The sequence below is a fragment of the Anticarsia gemmatalis genome, chromosome Z, assembly GCF_050436995.1.
Source record: "Anticarsia gemmatalis isolate Benzon Research Colony breed Stoneville strain chromosome Z, ilAntGemm2 primary, whole genome shotgun sequence".
NCBI lineage: Eukaryota > Metazoa > Arthropoda > Insecta > Lepidoptera > Erebidae > Anticarsia > Anticarsia gemmatalis.
The window spans coordinates 21102673-21120248 of NC_134776.1; the positions used below are offsets into that span (position 1 = coordinate 21102673).

At 34.9% G+C, this 17576-nt stretch overlaps 1 protein-coding gene and 1 long non-coding RNA gene across 2 annotated transcripts in view; one reads left to right on the plus strand and one right to left on the minus strand.

The window, feature by feature from the left end:
• The window catches only part of LOC142986347 (uncharacterized), a 100183-nt gene extending 84143 nt beyond the window's left edge, over window positions 1-16040 (minus strand). Inside the window, exon 1 of the long non-coding RNA XR_012960351.1 lies at window positions 15516-16040. This is a non-coding gene — a long non-coding RNA (uncharacterized LOC142986347). The remainder of the gene's footprint in view (window positions 1-15515) is intronic.
• LOC142986346 (Krueppel-like factor 6) overlaps window positions 1-17576 on the plus strand; it is a 175138-nt gene that overhangs the window by 151062 nt on the left and 6500 nt on the right. Inside the window, exons 2-3 of the mRNA XM_076134800.1 lie at window positions 4740-4941; window positions 6815-6988. Coding sequence (XP_075990915.1) covers window positions 4740-4941; window positions 6815-6988 — 376 coding nt within the window. The remainder of the gene's footprint in view (window positions 1-4739; window positions 4942-6814; window positions 6989-17576) is intronic.

Below are 17576 nucleotides of genomic sequence, written 5' to 3' on the forward strand. Positions count from 1 at the left end.
AAACAGACGATAAACATAATATCACGCCTTTTATACCAGAAAGTGTAGGCAGAGGTGTATGAAATACATACACATTTTGCTATTAACAATGTAAGTGCAAGCCTGTTGTCTTTTACCGGGCACCAACAAAATTACGGGCTACCAACAGAAATATTCTTAAAATAAATTAGAGAACAGTACTTCGTCAGACCCGGGCATTGAATCCAAGACCTCAACGGTTAGACACAGTAGAGGCAACACTATTATAATTAAGGATCACTTTTAAATTAGTGTAAGTTCTGATCTCTCTCTTACTGGCTATTCGTCCCATTAGATAGTGGGGCCAAATTAAGGTGTAAAAAGAAATTAAGTCCTCATTAATTAGTCATTCAAGTATGCGTTTGTAGTGTTAGTAGTATTTTTTGCGCGTAAATTGACATTATTTTCCCATACGAAACGTTTCCCATCGCATTTACTTAGTGTTTGTATAGAAGAAAGGTGTAGATACACTCACTTTCTAGGCATTATAGAACTTTCTTGTCATTTATTGGATTATTAAAATGTTGAAACCAAATCAATATTTCAATTTGATAAATGTCCTTTGGTATAAATAATGTGACGTACGTTGTTTAAAAAAACGTCGACGACGTCATAACTCAGTTTCTAATTGTCCCAATCAAACAATCGATAGCTTAATTAACAACTTATGACAAAATATCCTTCACAAGCTTTACTTATGCAAAATTCTATAAATTTTCTAAACCTTCTTCATAAAAATCCTTAAGCAAAACCAATCAATACTCATTTTTCTTCGTACTACCTAACCAAATTAAAAACAGTTAATCAACAAAAAAGTCAAACAAAATTATACCTTAATCCTTAAAGAATAAGGTGTAAGGACGATTCAAGGAATAGTATTTAGTCGTTTGTAAAGTGGTACCGTTATAGTCCAGTCTATAGGTACATAGCCTTGAGGGAGGGCAATGAACTTTGGCTAGGTGAAGGCCTGCATGGAACGTAAGGGCACTGACAACTCTATGTATAATAGATTTATTGTTGAATATTTAAAATGTTTTAAAGCTTAGTAACTGCCTGACCGCAGTGACCGCTAGGGTATATGCCACAGTTAATCACGAAGTCTTAAGTTCAATTTCCTGATCGGACAAAGTGCTAATTTCCATGAAAATGTAGTCAAAAGTGGCACGCAGTTTGGTAACGTGATTACTTCTATAAACCACTTTTTGGCCTGCCTTATATTTCACAAGAGCAATCTTAACTTCTGGGTGAAATAGGCGTAATGCCATAAATAAGATTTTTTAAGTAGTTCGGATTTCGGAAACATGCTCGATTTATGGCAATTGGCAGTTTACATGGAACAAAAAATATAAGTGGCAAATCGCAAGTATGATAACAAACACCCCTGCTTACACCTTCGGATGTAACAAGCGTGATGTAAATAAATCAGCGTAGAGATAAACAAACGATCCAACAGGTTGATTCTCTAAAGAGAGTGTGAGTAATGCAACGCCCTCTCTAATACGACAAACTCATGCTTAATACCTCCCTCAATGTTATAACAAACTCTTAAATATATTGGGAATCAAAATTTTTATAAGCGTTTGCCCTAAAATATACTAATATCCTAAGTAATGTTAAATATTCGCTACGGTGAATAAAAGCAAAAAAAAAATATAATGGTTATTCGTGGTTTAAATATTAAGCTAAGCAGATTTTTTTTAATAAAAAAAAATACAGTCATTCCTGGTTTAACTATTTAGTTCAACATGTAACATTTTATTTATCTTAATCAACATGTGACCTTATCACCACCAAAGAAATATGACCATAATATCTTCAATGAAATCTAATTTAGCACGCATTACTAAGTACACCTCAAAAACTAATCATATCAATACAAAATAACATGAGAATCACCGGCTTTAAAACAAAAAAATAATAATTCAAATCGGCTTACCATATCAAGAGTTAAGAAATACGTAAAGACAAGCAGTCAAATCGAAATCTTTTACGATTTTTCGATACTTTTTAAATGCCGTTTAAACAAATTTCACATGACTTTAATAAACTCCAGATATCCAATGCGTGCTCATTAAAACATAAAATTAATCTCAGAACGTCTATTAAAATATTGTACTAAGTCGGTAAAGTCTTAATTTAATACCTTACACTCATTTCACGGATTGAGGAATGTAGAACTAAGCCGTTCAAAAGAAAATTAATAGGAAAAGCCGATTAGAAAATATTGTGACACATTTCCTCTTTGAAAATTTTAATACGTGAAAATTTTCAATAGTAAATAATTTAAACGCATTGGATTATCTATTTTGAATAATTAAAGATTGTGGACTTCGTGGTGCAGTGGTTAAAGTAGCAAAGCCGGTAATAATAAGTGCGGGTGTAGTGGATTCAATTCTCATAAAATTTACAAAGTAGTTTCAGGCCCAGTTGCAATCTGTATCCGTTGTTTGTATGTTTGTAAACGTCACCGCCAGACGAAAAAAGTTTAAAGCCGGGGAGTTTTGCTACAAAAAATTGAGCTTCATCGCGATTGTTTTTATTTCGTTTCAAACTAATCGCTTTACGGAAGTTAGTCTATCAATAAAATGGACGTTTATGTCGATTTTTATTTGTATATGAACGGAAAAACAAAGCCTATAGCTTAAAAAAGTATGAACAATATAAGCTAAATAAAGTTATTACTCTCCCCTCTCTCTATCTCTTTCTTTACTATCTTTCTCTCTTTCTTTACTCTCTCTCTCTCTGTTTACTCTCTTTCTCTCTTTCTTAATCTCTCTCTTTCTCTTTGTTTACTCTCTTTATTTACTCTCTCTCTCTCTTTATTACTCTTCCTCTCCCTCACTCTTCCGTGCTATGAATACCTATCCGGTAGTGTGGTCAGCATTTCTTGTCATTCTCCTCCACTTTGCTCTATCCTGGAAATCGTCTTCGGAAACCTCACACTCAGTCGTGTCTTACACTACATATATTAATTGAATATCCAAAAATAGACTGTACTGTGAATACATAGATAAATCAAGTACAAACAAGATCAATTTCAAACGATTTAGAACGATCCGGTGGACAGTCCACAAATCTGTCAATATCCACCTACACAGTTTCAAAACTAAAGCGGAATATTCGATCAAATTATAATTAACTCCAAAATTAGAATCGCCAAACAGAAATTTTACATGAATTTTAGGGGCATATTTCCAATAAAATATTCTAAAAACATCCTTTATAATAATTATGAATGCGAAACTCTGTATATTTAATTTTTGCATCTAAACTAACGAACCAATTTTCAAAATTTTTAATGGCGGTAAATTAATATGTATTTCATAATTAAAACCCGAGGTCGAAAAAAATATTTTATCGGAATCAAATTTTATTCGACCCTATTGCACGCGAGTGGAGCCACGATTATCCGCTAGTGTATACTAAACTGTCCAAAAATAGCGTACATACGGCAGCAATTATACTACATAATCCCTTATTAGGCAAAATTTCACTTTGCTCGTAAATCGAGTACCTATTAGGTCATCCTAATTAAAATCAGGCGGTCACCACGTGGCCAATATAAGCCGGTATACAGCAGCGATTCACACCTAAAGCGTGAAATGAAAACCTACCAAATGTAAGAGTATACAAAGAGCTCTCCCCAGCCTACCCTCTTGATGAAAAAAAGTCAAAAAGCTCGCCCCCTAATACCAGGGATCAATAACACCTACTTGACGAAATGTGGGTGCCTTCTCAACCTACTTTGAGGTTTAAACGACGGCAAACAATCTTTAACGTAGTTCTATATTATCGCGTTGCGCCTAAAAATGTTTCATCTAAGCATACATAAGTAGTAATACAATGAACTCTAATTAACCTCTCGAGCGCCCAACGTCAAAATTCAAATATACCGTTAAGCGTCCGGGCCAAAAATGGCGCGCGAAATTGAATTGGCGGTTGGCGTTTAAGCGCCGATTCCGTCATATTTTGATACTAACACCCTAGTCATACCTTATATATTTGAAATCTACATAAAATTTGCTGTATATTAAAAAAATAAACCACAAATAATATTTGATAGTGGTGGTACAATAGTCGGTTTAATCTGAATATTGTGTGCTTTAGGCATGTGTTTGAAAAAAGTCTAAAAAATATTTTTAGGCATAAAAAATAATATGGCGGAAGGTCTTATCGTGTAGTTAATGAATAATGACATTGAAATCCAACTGTAAAATATACTCAAATCTTTAAAATTAGTTAAAAAAAGTATTTACAATATTGGTCATAAAGGAACATGTCGTTGGGTCGGATGTTGTTTAAGGTGCTCTCTGGCCTATATCAACCACTTATTCAAGTGTGTGCATTCGATCGTCGTCTCGTTTCATCAGCTTCAATGTCAAATATGTTTGAAAGGGATAAACATAGTTTTAGCATTTCGTTTTTACGTTTTTTTAATGTAAGATCGTTTTGCCGTACCACGGTGGCGGGGCGCTTGACGGGGGTAGCACATTTAACCGTGACACGGTGGCCGGGCGCTTGAGAGGTTAAAAGAATTAAATAAAAACTTGCAAAAAGACATCGCTACTTCCAACATTTTCTTCAAAGAAAAATCAACCTTACGGTCATGTAAATAGAACTGATTATTGGCTGTCGATTTCAGCGGTGATGGGTAAAAACACTAAGGGTTGAAATTACTAATCAGGGGCACTCGTTAGACCTAAATCTAGTTTTTTTTGCAGACATGCTACGAAATGGAGAGGTATCTTCGCGAGGAGCCGCGCAAGCGTCGGGAGCCGCCACACGAAGAGGAATGGGCCCGGTCCCCGATGTTTACCCCACCTTCACCCCCCGCTTCACCGCCCTCGCCGAACCAAGCCATGTTCAGTTTCGCCACCGCCGTGGTAAAGAGCGAACCTCTGAGTGACAGTGATGAACCCCGCGGTAAGTTTATTATATCGATATATTTTTTTGACGAAAATTCCGTTTTAATGTGATTTATTTCAGTGGTGGTATATCAGAAAACCTCGGATCGATCGTCGAAACCTCGCCACGTGAGCCGCGTCCCGCTTAAGCCCGATATTACGTCACGTTCGAATACCATCGTTTAAACTACGGCGTAGGAGACGATTAAAAAAAAAATACGCTTAGAAAGTGGCCTGTACCGCGGTGCAAAAAAAATCTAACCTCAAAAAATTGCTTAAAAAAATATTCAACCATTTTTTTGTGCCGGTAATTTTAGCAACGCGTTAAATGAAGTGAATTTCGCATCAAAGGGTTCGTTAATTGCTTAAATCGCGCTCCGATTGTCATGGAAAAGCAACATTTGGAACAATAAACGTCCTATATACGTACAATGGTAGGTTGACATGAAACGCAGTGCGGCATGGAATCTAATTATCGAGTAGTGGTTTCAAGCGATACGAGTTTGAATCGTGGTTTTGCTTGTTAATTGGACATTTAGAATACGTACCGAAATAACCTACGTAATTAAATAAAATTGTAAAAAAAAATGGCGTAATTATAAACACGTGGTAGTACAGTGGCGAAGGCGAATGACATCGCGGCGAGCGCCGTTACCGAGGAGCCCGTTCTACCCCTACATTTAGTTATAAAGTTTATCGCGGTACGGTACGAACGCGTTATAATTATACATTACGAGGTGAAGAAAATAATTTATTTCGAAAATAATCGTTATTTGAAATTGCTCACAAAACGTGTGAAAAAACATGTTCGAACTGAGTAAAAAAATATTCTATCCTACCCGAATTATTTATCATACATGTCTATAAGAAAATTTGTATACAAAACCATAATCCGTTCGACAATAATAACAAAGTCGATACACTAATTTTACACATTCCACCCTTCGTCGCAATTTTCAACGCCAACCCTTTCGAATAACTACAAATTAAAAAGTCCCCGTAAACCCCTAAGAGTAGGTAACACGTCTCCAATAAAACGACGGACGACACAGAATCGCCTCCACGTTTTCCAACTGCAGACACTGTGTCTACCAACGTACCTAGACGTGGTATGCCTTTGACACGGCGTTCTGTATCGCAAAGATAAAAGGTTGGGTGCAAAACGATACTTTTCCAATTGCGAACGAGCATTCCTATAACAAAAGTTGGACGATATTAAATTCTACGCGCCACTAACGTTGCTGAATGTCGCGATTCTAACCAACAATAAAAATACCTTTTTGAAATACTCTCGATTTGATAAAAATGGCGCGTATTCTTTGCTTGGAGCGATTGTAAGTAACTATCCCTATTTGTACGAAACCTACTGCACACAGAAACGCCTACAGAATTAACCCCGTCCAAAAATTCACATGCCGAGTCCACCAATACATTTCTGATTGCCAAAATCGACACAATTTCAAACATCACACACATACTTTGAACACACTCAAAACACCATATTCTGAAACGAACAGAATATTCCCTAAACAAAACCTACACAAAATTTTAAGACACAGAATACGTGGGAAAGCCTCTAGTTTAAAAGATGACACTATTTAAGCTCAATTCTCAGAATTCTGGCTGGAGCGACACTAACATAGAATAGCGAATAGAGACACTAACAATAAAAAAAATCACACAAGCCTAGCAGAAACCATCACTGTACTACTAATAAACGTTGTATAAACTCTGATTAATAACATATTATTTCGTCTTTTTCAATCAGATACAAAATTGATTGAAAAAAGACAAAACAATGTATAACTAATCAGAGCTTATTCACCATTTATTAGTAAGACAGTACGATTAAAACGAACCATACTAATATGTCCTTTGTAAAACAATTTCAGATGAACCACCTAGCCCGCCGCCGGTGCCAGTGCGGCGACCACCGGTGCACCGCCATCATCCTCACTCACACGCCACAGACCCTCGCCGTCGTGTGCATCGCTGCGAGTTCCCTGCCTGCGACAAAGTCTACACGAAGAGCTCCCACCTGAAGGCTCATAAGCGGACCCATACTGGTAAGACAGAGACTACCCATCTTTTCCCACAACACCTGATGTTTTTCTCAAAATTTCGCTGCTAGGTTTAAAGTTGCATTTGCAGTAAGAGGGTTAATGTCCTCACGATCGATATGCCGGCATGCGGCAGCATTGTACTACTATGTACATTGTACAGCACAATATAAAATGCTTTGTCTCGCGTCCAGACTCGTTAACGCGGCCTGTGGTTTATATAAGCTAGGAAAAATTGCTAGATAAATTGATAGATAGATAGAATTCTAGGACAGTTAAAGCCCAGTTAATAACTAAAAAACGGATTAATATGCCCAATATTTCATGTTAAAGAACTTCTCTAAAGAATAGAAATCTTCTACAAAGGCATCAATGGCTCAGACTTATAAAATAATTTCTATCTTGTCAATCGTAAAGATATTTCACATTATTACTTTACGCTTTTTTCTAGCAGTAAATAAGACCCTTTAAAAATCTAAATTGATTGTTGTTAACTCAAACGGCTGGTGGTAGCAAGCTGCTAAGCAAAGCCCATTAGCTAAAGCACTCACTCCCCTTGTCATTAGTGAATTGAACTAATCCTTTCAATAGTAATCAGGTTTTCTTTTAAAGGATTAGTCCAGCTTTCTGGTCAAGCGTTCATTTGTTGCGGTTTCCTCTCCGTAATCAATTTGTCTGATAATATTTTTCCCAGTTACATTTTTCTATACCAATATTGTATATGCGTCTTTGTCCTCCTGTGGCTCAGTTGCTACCTCGATTATAATAAAAATTTTGCATGAATATAGTTGAAAACCCGGGCACAAATAATAACTAAATAATATTTAAACTCTTAAGCCCATTAACACTTAACTCAGACGCGCGGGTCATCTCGTAAAAAGTATTTCAAATTCAAAAGTCCGAGAAATTAGAGACAGAGAAATTGTTAGAAGGACGTATATTTTATAACTCAAACTATCAAACGTTAGCTATCACGACGTCTAGGTCAGCTAGTTAATCAATACCTTTGTCCTACAATACACGCAATTATAACATATCGAAACCTGCACTGAACGTCCCATTGAAGCGAGCAATCAAGCCAATTTTCATGGAAATTGTCCAAGCCAATTTACGCCAATCAGGACACAAATTATGTTCCAATATTTCACAAAATTTGCTTAAATTTCAAGTTACTTTATATAGTTAATTAATGTTGAAATGATGGCAAAAAGATATCCAATTTTCCAAGCTTTACTATGATTCTTTTGTCTAGTCTGCCTACCCCGAAAAAAAAACGCGAGATTTAATGTCACATAATTTTTCCTTAAGTTGTAGGACTGTACTAAGTATCATAGGTTTCAATCGCGGTATTAATTTTAGTCCTGGTCTCATAAATTTGGATCACGGCATTAAATCCCGAAATACGTATAGTTTTACAGACGCGTAACCTGAAAAGGACACAGAAAACACACACAATAATAAATTCAGAATAACAAATCATGCACATAAGACACACACAAACACACAGTTATCGTGATGTAATTAAAAACATAATATTCCCTTCTTCTTATCGTATGGTTAGTAATCAACCTAGTCTCAAAGTTGTTCAAGCCGCCCGAAGGCCTTTGACGTGGCTTAGTAATATTCCCGAATACGTTCCACAAAAAAGATTAGTTCAGCTCAACATACTGCTTTTACAAGGCTAAGTTCTTGTTTTCCAACTGTCCCATGTTTGGGCAAATCCCTGCCTAAGAATCGCTCGATTTAATACGAATTTTAGGAGTTTTATGCTCACTAAACACTGTGACCGAGTCTCAGGTTATAAGTCGTAGTCATAATCAGTCTTGTAATCTCTATTATCTCCTACACAATCATTTCTAACCGTTCCATATCTCTGAATATTCATTGCCCGGTCCTACCTCCATTTCTATAAAGCAAAGCGAATGTTTCGATATAAAATTTCTCTCTTATGTATATAACTGTACATACTTCCATGTAACACGGTCCCTTAAGAGCCGTATTTGCGAAGTTATAAAGGGTGGATCGATACGTAGCTGTAGGGATGTTTGCATATTAACCCTCCGTGTTAGGCATGCGTCAATCGCCGCAAGGGTATTATGCCGGCACCCTCTTAATGGGAAAAACACCTCCCATTTTATGCCAATCAATCTACAGGGATTCGAATAGTGTTGGTTGTGTGTTTTTGATGTTAATTGTGACACACTAGGCAATACATTTCGATATAGATTTTGTTATGATTTAGAAAAAGTTTTAAAGGTTTAGGTGAGACAGTCGAGTAGTCTATTAAACGACCATTTGGCAAGTAGGTAATTGATAAAAAGTATTGTTATTTATCATCAAAAACGCCAATTTTTAAAATAGTATATCAAAAACAAATTTATAAACTGTTATGTTTCCAGTATTAACTGTATATTTCAGAACGAATACAGTTTCGTACTTTCCTATGGATGTTTAAACGTACTAGCAATAGATTTGTTCTTCCAACTCTTTCTTAAAGTATCTCTATACGAACATTCTTTATAACAAACTCTAGTAGCCCTAATAGTATAAAGTCGCCCTCATTCCACAGTCGTCAGCGCCCGAGAGCACACAGAGTATCTGTATCTGTATACAAAGTGGATGACGTAGGTATTGTACGACTATATTAGATATACAGACTATTGTACGGCCATTGTGATCGCCCCCAGAGCTTTATGTACAAGTCGAGCGAATACGAAGTATATTATGTACGGAAAAGATAGGTCACGAGGTTTCGTATCGAATCGCGCGTGATTTCCAATTTCTGTTGAAATGGCCTGTAGTTAGTGTTTGGCTAAAGGCATCCTATTAGTTGAGATTTACATACAGTTAAGTGTATTTTATTCACCCCTGCCTACACCTTTGGGTATTGCAGGCGTTAAGACTAAAAAATAATTCTATCCGTGATTTACCATTGTTCTTTTTATTCAGCTATGTCTTGGAATAATCCTATTACCCTTGTAGAATGATATTTGCTCTTGCTATTAAAACAAAATGAGTCTACCATTTTAAAAAGTTAGACGTTTATTTCATTCTGAAGTTAGATAAGAGAAATAAGTGTCCCATGTTTTTTGTACTGCTATAAAAATTAAGACGAAGCTACACTAAATTAGTTGGTAAAACGGTCGAATATTGCTCTGCATGGGACCATTATATCGAAATGAAACAAAATAAAATTCATAATTTTCGCAGGAAACATCGAAAGGCAAGATAAAGCTACAGCCAACAAGATCGGCTAGTGTGTTGATCAAGAAGATCCTTTACAAAAAGTATTATATTATATAAATAAATAAAACTAACACAGATGCTTCCATAGAGCTATGGAGTAGTAATTATTGTCTCCCTTCGACAAAGGGGAGCGGCCAGTCAGCCCTTCTTAGTGCGAGTTTATTGACCTTACCTAGAGTCCGTGCCAAATAAATTTGTGTCTCTGAATACAGTAACAAACCGCTATGTAAAACTCATAAATAACAGAAGAGTGAGTAGAATTCGTGTGACGGTACAGATGGAAGTAGTTGTTTTATCGCGTTGGCTTCTTGCTATGTTCCGATATTCAAAGATATCTGGCACGTACTATACCACCCTCTTAATTTTGTTTTATTTCCAAAATTGCGAATGTTATAATTGACTTTGAATAATATGCAATGTTCATGAAAAGAATATAAGCACAGAAACCAATACCAAACTGCCTTTTCGAAACTATGACCAGCGAATCTTAAAGAATTTAATGTACTCATGTATCACTGAAATCATGACTATTAATGACGCTTTTGTCCACTAGGGGCGCTACTTGTACCATGTTACCTATAAAGAATTTTGTTCAGTTCAATAGGATTATTGCGCAATCATTTCACATCTTTTTATTAGTAACTAAATAGGAAGGAATCAATTAAATAAATAATTGTACTTATTACAGTTCCTTTTGTATGAGACAATTTCAGTAATCTTATTATAAGCGCCATCTAGTTTAACTTCGCGTAAAGTTCCTCATGCTCTTGTAATTGGCTTCACTTTTCAGACTGAATGTAAAAACTGTGTCTTTGATAATGACTACAATAATTAAATAGCTTAGTACCTATGTGAAAGCCAAGTTTGATAAATAAATTCTTTATTAACTGGCTAATTTAGATCAGTTAAAATGGTGTAGCCAAATGTGATCTATGTCCTTTTTTAAAAAAAGAAAGACATTCAAGGACTAAAATATTAACTTATTCTTTGTCTTGTCCTTATCCCACGTTAAAAAGTGTCGGCACAAAATGTCTTTACCTTCAAAAGTACGCTACAAAGAGCTTTAGATGATGTTTTTATGACCTGCCAACTGCTCACGTCCACCCTCCTTAACAACAACCAGACAGAATTTAACAGCTCGCTTTTAGACTTAGAACTTACTAGATCATTTATATTTGTATTTTTCTTTAATGTTCAGAATTTATCTCACTATGGTAAAAGTAGCGCCACCTAGTAGCAAGATCAAAAACTATGCTACTCGAGTTCATTGCCAATGTTGTTCCACCGTGGCAAAACTAGCGCCACCTAGTAACAAGATTGAAGACTAAATCACAGGAGCCTGTTGCTAATTTTATTCTGCCATAGCAAAAGTAGCGCCACCTAGTTACAAGATTGAAAACTAAATTGTTAAAGTTGTATCTCCTTTGAGAACGTATGTTTTTTACAAGTTTTCTTTAGAAATACAAAAACTGGACAACGTAGTGTTTGACTGATTAGTAGAATCAAATAAAAGTGTAGAATTCGGTATAATTATAGCGTATTAATCAAATTTCAGAGATTCCATTTTAAAGCTGCTGGGCCGTTTTAATATCTGATTATAATTATATTTTTTGATATTTATTTAGTTCGATTCAGAAAATACAGTTACAAGTGTCTTAAGAGAGTCCTTTAAACTAAGGACTCACTAGGTGCTAATATACTAGACTCGCTAATAGATGGCGCTAGTAAAGGTAGCGCCATCTATTAGGGAGATTAAAGACTACATTACTCAAGTTTGTTCTTCCTTCGAAAACTTGAGTTTCTTTTACAAATATACTTCTGTGATTTTAGACTTATTACGAGAATAAACAAAATGTTGTAACCGTTTGGTTTTGGTTTGGTTTTATTTTTATGTATTAATCAAGTTGATATTTAGTAATAAGTCCATCAAAAGTTATAAGACTATAGTGAAATGATTGACGAGCTTTTTTGGGGTCATGTAAGTAATAATTGATTATGTAATTCTATTTATATATGTTACTGTAAAAGCCCGACCTGTGGTAAATCCTAAGATTTTCCGGTAAAACCTAAGATTTACCAACTCTCAATGGTAAAAGTCCGAACAAGCCAGAGTTTAAAAACTATGTTACGATATATAAAAAAATCCTCCTTCATAACTATGTTTATAACTATTTCACGGTATAATGGAGAATGTTACCTAATTTTGATTTTTAGCACTCCATATTCTCGTTTAAAAATAAAAAATACTGGTGAAAAAATTACTTCGATACGTCAATTAGTTTTCGATTTATAAGTAAAACAAGTTGTAACCGCACGACGCTAGCTCTCGGTGACGGTGTGACGTCACTCTACACTTGCTCAGTCTGGCTCACACAGTCCGCTTAAGGTCGCGCGCTCGGTGCGTTGAAATTATTCCTAAATACTTTTAAAAATGTTAAATTCAAATACTAGGGAATCATATGTTGTGCCTAAATGTAATTTAATATTATGTAAGTAAGTACATAAGTAATAATAAATAACTTCATCTTATAATGAAACAATTTCTAACCGGATTGATCGCCAGTTTATTGATTTTACTGTGGCAGGAAAAATGTAAAATCGATAAGTATACGATTATTTCGGTTAAAAACTGTTTCATTATAATATGTAGTGATCGTAAATATTTATCCAACATTATTACTACCTATATGTATAATATACTAGAAGCCGCCCACGACTTCGTCCGCATGGAAACCCTTCCCGCGTAAATCCCGATCCTTCGAGAACTCGAGGATAAAAAGTGGTCTATGTGTTATTCTGGGTCTTCAGGTATATATCAAATTTCATCGTAATCGGTTCTGTCAAATTTGCGTGAAAGAGTAACAAACATCCATACATACTTACATACCTACATACTTACATACATACATACATACATATACAAACATACGTACATACATACCTACATACTTACATACATACATATACAAACATACGTACATACATACATACAATGACATATGTATGTCATTGTATGTATTACTTATGTACTTATGTATGTACATATATACATTCTCACAAACTTTCAAATTTATAATGTTAAGTAGGATTTCGGAAGCAACAAAACCTCTATTTGTTTCACAAATAATTCGGAACCATTATTCCATTTATTTTAGGTACATTATCCGATTGCCCTTTTTAAAATCCTTTATCCATTTTATTAATCGAATAGTATTTACTATTATTATAAGTTATTTTATACATAAGCGGACGAAAACACAACAAAATACTACGCAAACTATTACACCTACAACAACGATTGGCGACTTAATACTAAGCGGGACGCGGCCCGCGCGGCGCGGTAAAGTAGTATGACGTCACAGCAGCTGACGCGGCTGTTAGCGGGATACGATATTTTTCGAAACTTTGAATGCTTATAAAATCAAAACTATTTGGTATTTTTTACTAAAACAAAAACTAGTTTATATGTATACATACAGGCTATACTGTGTCAAAATTTCAAGCGATTTGGCATACCTAGTAACATTCTCCATTATATGCTGTGACATAGTTATAAAGAAGGAGTTTTGGGCAAAGCGACATGGGTAGGTTAGGTTAGAAGGCTAAGGTGGGAGCGAGCGAAGCGAAGCTCCCACCTTAGCCTTCGTGGTTATTTTTTTTTAACCACCCAGAAGGAGGAGCCCCGCGAAGCGGGGCTCCGGCGACATCTCGACATGATCAAGTGAGTATAGGTAAAAGTTCGAATTAAAATATTTTTTCGGACTTTTACCATTGCGAGTTGGTAAATCTTAGGTTATACCGGAAAATCTTAGGATTTACCATCGTTCGGGCTTTTACAGTAACATATATATAGTTTAGTTCAGGAAAATATCACAAGTCATGGCTGCCATAAAGAAATTGACCACTAGATTTATTCTAACAATTTCAAATTGAATCTATTCATAACATGAGATTGTGACGTGTTGCTCCATTTTCTAACTAACTAAACCAAACTAAACTAAACCAAATATTTAACAAATATAATTATCATAATAATATCAACATAACAGCGGTCCCATAACAGCTTAAAAATTCGAGCTCTGTAGCCTGTAATTAATTGTAGATTCATTGCAATTCTAGTAAAAAGCAGACAATTTACTCCTTGATAATGTCAATATAGATATTTCCTAGACAAGGGCTACTCAACTGGAATCACCTGTCAAAAACAACCTTAAACGTATTTTTATTTTTTATATAAACAACTACCAATATTAACCTTTAATAGATTCAGATAAACTTGTATTTGTAGATCTAATCCACTAAAATCAACTGTTACTCTAAGTTGACAACTCGTTCTCTTTTATAATAGTCTCCGAAGTTTATTACCTTATTTCTGACTAATTAGTGACTCGAACAGTCCAATTTTTTTTAATTTTCGGCTATTCAAGGCAAGGTAATTAACAATGTATTACAAATAGCAAAGCGCCATTTCGTAGCAAGACTCTAAACTAAAATCATAAAAAGATTTGGACACCTATGCTTTTCTAGACAAAAAATCATAAAGAATTTGAATTTTTTTCGATAGATATTACCTTAGTAAATTGTACTAAAAGACAAGTTTTTGTTAGTATGTATAAACCAAAGTCGTTAGTACCTTAGCCTGCCAAAGTTATAATACTACTAATTAGGTACATAGCCTTTTTCCTCTCTTTAATATTACTTACTTTTAATAGGCGTAGGAAACGTGAAAATTATCATGTCCTTATTCAGAGATTGGTACTAAAATTCAAAATGAAATATTGTACCACTACATATACCATGCAGGTTAGCCAACTAGTTCTTAAAGAGAATAAATTAAATACTCCAGAGAGATTTCAGTAAAATTGTTTATTTGTCGTTAAAGAGAATTCTAATTAATATACTTTTGTTAAGATTCCCGTCCCGCCATCTACGGTTTTCACTAGACGCAGCTAGTACTACTATAAAGACACGTGTCACATTCCAGAGTAGTTGCAATCCACCCGACGTAGATGGCGCTGTTGACAGAATTGCAATCATTGTTATTATTATTTATTTCTTTTCCAATTTTCGCTATTTTCACGCAGCGCAATGTTACGAAGAACTATTTGTAAAATTCGCATATTTTTTTTATAAGTACGCAAGCATTCATTTGCTAATAAAAACTTATTTTCGTTGAGAACTTAATAAGAAACTAACATTGCCGCAAAAGTTCACGATACCTGTAAAACACGGTTCAAAACACACAAAAGGGTACACAAACCGAGAAATTATGAACAAAATGACATACCTAGGTGTGTTTTTTTAAGAAATTTCCATTTAAAACACAAATCACGTACTCCAATTGTAGCTACTTGTTGACTCCGAGAAAGGTACTTAAAATCGATAGTGGCTGACTTTGACGTTCACGAAAATTGACGAATGGGAGCTGTCTGCATCGGCGCAGTTGAGATGTAAACAGAGGCTTGACGTCTGACACAAATAAACGCGGGAAGAAACGTGATCATGCAAATTACGTGTTTTGATCACAAACTGATCTAAACTTGAGAGTTTTGTTACGAAATGCACAAAATATAGGCAAAACCGAAGACCGTAAGATAGGTTTTATTTAGTAATTCGAATGTCTGACCACGAAATTATAGTTAGTAATATGAGATTTTTGATACATATGAAATATATTGTCGAAATTGCGATTTTCATTTGTATTTTTTAAAATTTAGGACATATAATATTATACGTGCCAATCCACATACGTAGAAAGTACACATAATGTATTTCACTTGCGAAATTATGGGTAATTTAGGTTTACGACTTAATTCTCATACATACCCAAAAACCACGTATTTTTCTAAATAAAGACTAAGAACGCCATTTGCCACTTCTTGCCAGACCCCTACAAAAATATGTTAATTTGTTCCAACATTTTGTATTCTATGAGTACCATTTTCGAGTACAACTTGACCTTATAAAGACACCCCGATACGATCTGTCTTTTTTATTTACTCATTCTGCTCACGATTTACTTAGAGATGTTGATTGTGAATATTTTTAGCGTGTACCTTAATGTGATTCTTCCATACATTTATGATATGTTTTTCATGTCTCCGAACAGATTTTCTCAATGCTTGCTTTATTGAATTGCTACTATTTTCGTGTGGCGTTGCTATTGTAATTTTCAGCGTGATTTTTTAATCTAATCTCGAGCAATTCCTAAATAGTAGTAGTAGTTTTTGCCTTAAAAATGATACGTTGACTGTAATAAAATTTGTCTGTAGAGATATAAATTCTGAGGGCTACATTACTCAAGGATATGCATGATTTTTTGGACGAAACTCCCAATTGATTTACTAAAACCGTTGTTTATTTTTCTTTCTATAATAAATCTCAATTCCCATTTCAAAGATCAAACAAATAACAAAAAGTCCTTTCGGTAAAATTAGGTAAATATTATCAAAATATTACGATTTAGGGCAAATTTCTATTTACCCCTGCACAAAGTCAGTTTCAAATGACCCAGTTATGTGATACGCATTATATTTGCAAATTCACGAATTACATACATACGAATTTGAGTAGTCTATTCAAAGATTTACTTAGAATTGCTGGATTTACCCGACTTTCTATACAGCTCAGGGTGGAAAACCCACTGTTGAAGTCTCCCTGTTGGTACGCCACTTGACACGGTCCCGCCCTTGTGTCATCCATTGCAACCCCACAAGTTACCATGACATCCAACCATCTAGTTAGGGTTCTCCCATGTGACCTTTGCCCGTTCCATAGTCCCATTCTGCTTCAGTATTGGTCCACCCTCCTATTCTATCTCCACATCTAGTCAAGTGTCTTACCCATTAACATCTGAGATCCCACATCTAAGATTTACTTTCTATGATGTAATTCGACGTTGGGTTCGCGGCGAATCATTGGAGATGTTTATAAACGCACGCTAAGAAATAAAAATGTAACATCCCAATTGACTCATGTTATAACTTATTCAAACTATAAAAAATTCTGTCTTAAAGTCAGATTTTCCTTACCTGCGTATTTTTTATGTCAATTAGAAAACCTTCCAAAAAAAACTTTGAATTCAATGTCAATTTTACTAAGTTGCCTACGAACTGTATAACACAGACTATTAAATAAATCATTATTGTGCTAAAGTAATTATTATTGTAGTAAATAATTAAGTGCTAAAAACATTATTAATTAGTCATATGATATTATCAACAATTTCAATCAATCTTAATAGTTTTGCTGAACGAATATAGGGTATTGCTAAGTTCAATTCATTCAGGGTTTTTTTGTAGGGGACTGTACCATCGATGCACAGCGTAGCTTTTGTTGTCAAAACCTA